Consider the following 4,823-nt stretch of genomic DNA (forward strand, 5'->3'; position numbering starts at 1 on the left):
CTGCGGCGGCGGCGGCGACTCCGGCCCGGGCCGGACAGCACAGGGCCAATGGCCGAGGCGGCCCCGGCTCCGGTGAGGGCGGCCCGCGCGCGCACGGACGCGCGGACTCGGGGCCTTGGGGACGGCCTGCGCGTCCCGGGCTCGGCGGCCCGGCCTGGGGTCTCGGTAAGGGACGGAAACGCCGCGACGTGGGGGCGGGGGACCCGGAGGTCTCGCGCGCCCCTGCTAGGTGGGGGCGGGGGCTACGCGCGGGGAGCCGTCCGCCGTCCGGGCGCGGCTGAGGGTACGCTCGGGGCCTGGCACGCACGCGGGCCTGGAGGCGGGCTCCCGGGCGGCGCGCCTCGTTCTCTGCGGAGCCGGCGCCGCGTCCGTCGGGGTTGCTGCCGCACGTTTTCCGCAGAGCTCGGCCCCGCCGAGACTCTCGCGGCCGGAGCGCGGCGCTGACGCGGCTCTCCCCATTTCGCAGAGCGGAGACACTGAGGCACGGACACCTGGCGGCGACCGGCCCTGCCTGCCCCAAGGTCACGTAGCGAGTCAACCGTGGCTCGGCGCCCGCGTCCGCAGAAATGCCTGCCTACGGGCCGCGGGCCTGGACGGGGAGGGGGTGGCCCTGGCGGCGGCCTCCCCTGGGGTGGGGGCCGGGGCCGGCGCTCGGGTGACGCGGCCCGTCGGGGGGGAGGGGACGGCCGTTTGGGAGGCTGGGCAGCGCCCAGCCGAGCGTCCCCGGCGTGAGGAGCAGGTGACCCTCGGGCTCGGGCGCCTCGGCCTCCAGTCTCTGCGTCCGAGGGACCCGGTCGAATTCTGGGTGTCCGGACGGATGGGGTCTGGGGAGCAAGCTACTAAGGGTTTGGGGGCTGGTTTGCCTCTTCAGTGGACCATTCTTAAAAATCAGTCTCAAAGTCTTCTCGCAGACCTGCTCTTTGAGATGCAGTAGCCGTGTTGTGAGGAGGATTGCTGCATGGGGGACAGTGCCCTGAGCCTCAGTTTCCTGTTGTGTGCAGGAAGGGGTCGGGATATAGGGCTTTCTAAAGAGCCTCTCAGGTCTTACAAAAAATGATCATAATAATAAGAATGATACTGATAATATGAATAATAAAACTCTTGGGAAAATAAAATAAAATGATTTTTAAATGCTTAGATCTCCAGGACCCTTGAATGGTAGGTATATAATTCTGGGTGAACCACACTGGGTCACACGAGACAGTGGCACGGCTTTCTCTATAAGTCAGGTGTGATTATGTATTTTTCTGCCAATGAATGAATCCTGGAGACCCCATCCTCTTAGGATACATGGAGTAGGGAAGGTGGGTTAAATCCTGTGAAATGAGAACCAGAAGAATTCTCCCCCTTACCCCAAGAGTTTGCGAATGCAAGCTTATTAATCTCACATTTTATATTTACAGCTCCATTCCTCTCTTTGGCCATTTCTTTCTGCTTAGGGTGGTGTCAAGCCACAGGTTTACTGGGACTGGTGAAATTACAGCAAGGGGCTTTTATTTGGAGGTGGCGGAGGGGATGTGCTCCTGTGGCCCCTCATTGCTCTACAGTCCTCCAAATCCAGAAATGGACAGAGACGGTCTAATAATAGAGAGCAAAGAACTGGTATTTTCCTTTGAGCTCTGAGTAGACTAGTTGGTAAAGATGTCTTGCGCCAATGGCTTAATTTACTGTCCTGAAGCTTCTCTTCATTGTTTCAGTTAAGCCCCTGTATTACTCAGGGGGACTAACTTGGCCCCTGGGGATTTCCCCTTCCTCCTACTAGTTGTAGGCAAATACCCTAATCCCCCTGTGAGGACAGGGCCATACATGTGCCTATTGTGTTGCATTATGCTCATCACTTTCCCTGTGTCTGAGGCTCCTATCCCACAGGGTCGTCCAGCCTTGCCCTCGCCTGTGAAGAGTTGAGAGGTGGCTTAGTTGTCGACAAGCCTTCAGTTTCAGGGCTCTGTGATTCCCTTGAGAGTGCTCGCAGGATTTGGCGTATGTGCCCATGTGTGGTTTTTTTTTTTTTTTTTTTTTTGTTGATTTTTTTAAAATTGCTTCATGTATTTATCTGCTCCTTTTTTGGGAGCATATATATTTAAAGTTCTTATATCTTCTTGTTTAATTGATTCCTTTATTTCTTGCGGTACGCGGGCCTCTCACTGCTGTGGCCTCTCCCGTTGCGGAGCACAGGCTCCGGACACGCAGGCTCAGTGGCCATGGCTCACAGGCCCAGCTGCTCCGCGGCATGTGGGATCCTCCCGGACCGGGGCACGAACCCATGTCCCCGGCATCGGCAGGCGGACTCCCAACCACTGCGCCACCAGGGAAGCCCCCATGTGTGTTTTTTGAGGGGAAGAATCCATACTTTTCATCAGCTTTTCAAAGGGGTCCCTGACCCCAGCATTAGATGGAAACGTCTACGGGCAGGACCTTCCCACAGGTCTTTGTTTAATCTCCAAGCCTCCGAATCTTAGAGGTAAAGAGGATTCAGAACACATACTGACCAGCTGTCTCATCTGACAGATGAGGCCTAGAGGTGACCTACAGTGTAGGCGGAAGCCCAGGCTCTGGAGCCAGACTGCTGTGTGACCTTGGGCCAGTTACTTGGCCTCTCCAAGCCTCCACAACTTCCTGTGCTAAATGTGGATAAGAATTCTAGTGGTCCCTGTTTATAGGGTTTTGTGGAGAGTAAATTAGATAACCCTTTAAAACACAGTTCACGACATAAATGCCAGAGAGTTGTCAGGGCTGACTAATTAGCCCTCACATCTGGTTCCCTGCAAAGCTATTGGGTCGTACCACCTCAGAAACCTTTTGCCTGAACAAGGCCTTAAATCTTCAATCCTTGTCTTAAAAGCGTGGTGCTGTTTCAGTTAAGCTACACGTAAGTGAATGAATGAACAAATGAAAGAAGGAAAGCAACAGAAGGTATAAATAGGTTTAGATGAGTCTTTGATAGATGACTCAAGGCACTTCATTATTAACTCTAATAATTTCTTTGTAACCCAGTCATTTATACTATTGGTCCAGCAGACATTTGTTGGGCACATACTGTATTTCAGAGTGGACACCAGGAATATGCTAATTTTCAGATGAAGAAAAGGGAAATTTCAGTTACTTTAAAGCTCACTTCTATATGGCACACAGTAATCGGCCATTCAGCAGATTCATTGAAGGAAGGGTATGAGGGAATGGACAAACATTGATATAGAAGAAATTCTATTCAGTTCCAATAAACATACTGACATTCTGGATAGATAGATACAGAGCTGGTCACTCAGAAGACCTTGGCTTCACTTCTTTGATGACACAAGCATTCCCTGAACATGGACATGGCAAGGTGGGGAATGGGGAGAGTGTGAATAATTGAAACCCCCTTCAAGTAATTGAAGGACTCGGTCTTTATTTTGGTTCTGGTCCCCACCAACCTTGACGCAGCTCACAGAACTGGTTGACCTTCAGCTCTGCTTCTGGTCCTTCCAGGCCTCCTTTCCTCCTCTTTCCCCACCTCACGAACCATGGGGAGGACTCCGGATGGCCAGGGTCCATCTACCCGCCGGGGACCATCAGCCCGGGGAACCTTGGCTCCCTCAGGAGAGGCTGAATGGCCACTCCCACACCTGTCTCAGTGTCTGTCTTCTCTGTGTGTAGCAGGAGCCAGCCTGAATGTACGGTAGCCCGTTCAGCCTCTCCAGCAGGGGCTGGGTCCATTGAACGTGCCTCAAAGGCAAACCTCTACCATATCAACCCTTTGAGAAATGTTATTAAGTCAACTGCAGATTTTATCAAGGAGTCTGGGAAGCTTAAGGTACTTGTGTGTCATCGCTGTTGGACAAAGTGAGGGAAAGAACATAGGCACCACGACTGCCTGATAATGCAAGTAGAAGCACTGGGGCTGGATGTCGAGTTCACCTTCGGGGTAAGTGCCTTGACAGAACCAGCCCCAGCTTGCTGGCAGTCTTAGGCTAGCCTGGCATTGACAAAATTCTGCTCTATTGTTTTTCAAAGTTTTATTCTATTTAACGCTCAATGCTCAAAGAACTCAGTGAGGCAGCAGCTGGGTCAGGTATTATGACCCTTATTTGATGGCTGAGGACCCTGAGAACAGAGGAGTTGAATAATTGGGTCAGGGCAACCCGGGCAGCATTGGTGTAGACAGGACTGAAAGCCAAGTGTTCTGATTCAAGGCCAGGATCCTTTCTTCTCTCCACACCACTACTCACGAGATGACACCTGTGCAGTGTATGTTGTGAAAAAGGAGATGGCTCTGTAGAAGCAGAAGGGGGCATAACCATCTTTTATTTGTTGTTATTAGCAGTTGTCATTGATGTGTAGATCAATGCTAGGGTCTCAAGAAGAGATTCATGTCCATGGAACATATCTTATTTCTACGAAGCCTGAAGCCCTTTTAATGTAGGTACTTATTTTGGGGGATTTATTTGCCAGCTGGAGACTCTGGCCTTCAGTCCTGTCCTTTCTTTCTGGAACACAGGTCCAGCAGCTGGACATGGAGACCCAACGCTCCTCACCTCTGTCGTTCCCCAACGTTGTGCAAGAGGAAACCCTGCGTCAGGCCCCTGCCGGACTCCCTCGAGAAACTCTGTTCCAATCCCACGTTCTTCCCCCAAGAGAAGTTCCTTCTTTGTCTCCCACCATTCCCCGGCAAGGCTCCCTACCCCAGACTCCCAGCGCTCCCAAGCAACAGACTTCTGGCCGAATGCCGCATGTGCTCCAGAAGGGACCCTCACTCCTGTATCCTGCCGCTTCCGAGCAAGAGACTCAGATCCAGGGCCCCCTGACTTCCCAAGAAGAGGCCCCGTATCTACCCCCAGCTGCTG

General features: G+C 52.9%; 1 protein-coding gene across 1 annotated transcript in view; it reads left to right on the top strand.

Annotated features, from left to right (window-relative positions):
- Positions 1-4,823, top strand: part of ZNF777 (zinc finger protein 777) — a 24,555-nt gene that overhangs the window by 588 nt on the left and 19,144 nt on the right. Inside the window, exon 2 of the mRNA XM_007469854.1 lies at positions 4,478-4,821. Coding sequence (XP_007469916.1) covers positions 4,493-4,821 — 329 coding nt within the window. The 5' untranslated portion in view covers positions 4,478-4,492. The remainder of the gene's footprint in view (positions 1-4,477; positions 4,822-4,823) is intronic.

The sequence above is a fragment of the Lipotes vexillifer genome, unplaced genomic scaffold (genome assembly GCF_000442215.2).
Source record: "Lipotes vexillifer unplaced genomic scaffold, Lipotes_vexillifer_v1.1 scaffold472, whole genome shotgun sequence".
NCBI classification, from domain to species: Eukaryota; Metazoa; Chordata; class Mammalia; order Artiodactyla; family Lipotidae; genus Lipotes; species Lipotes vexillifer.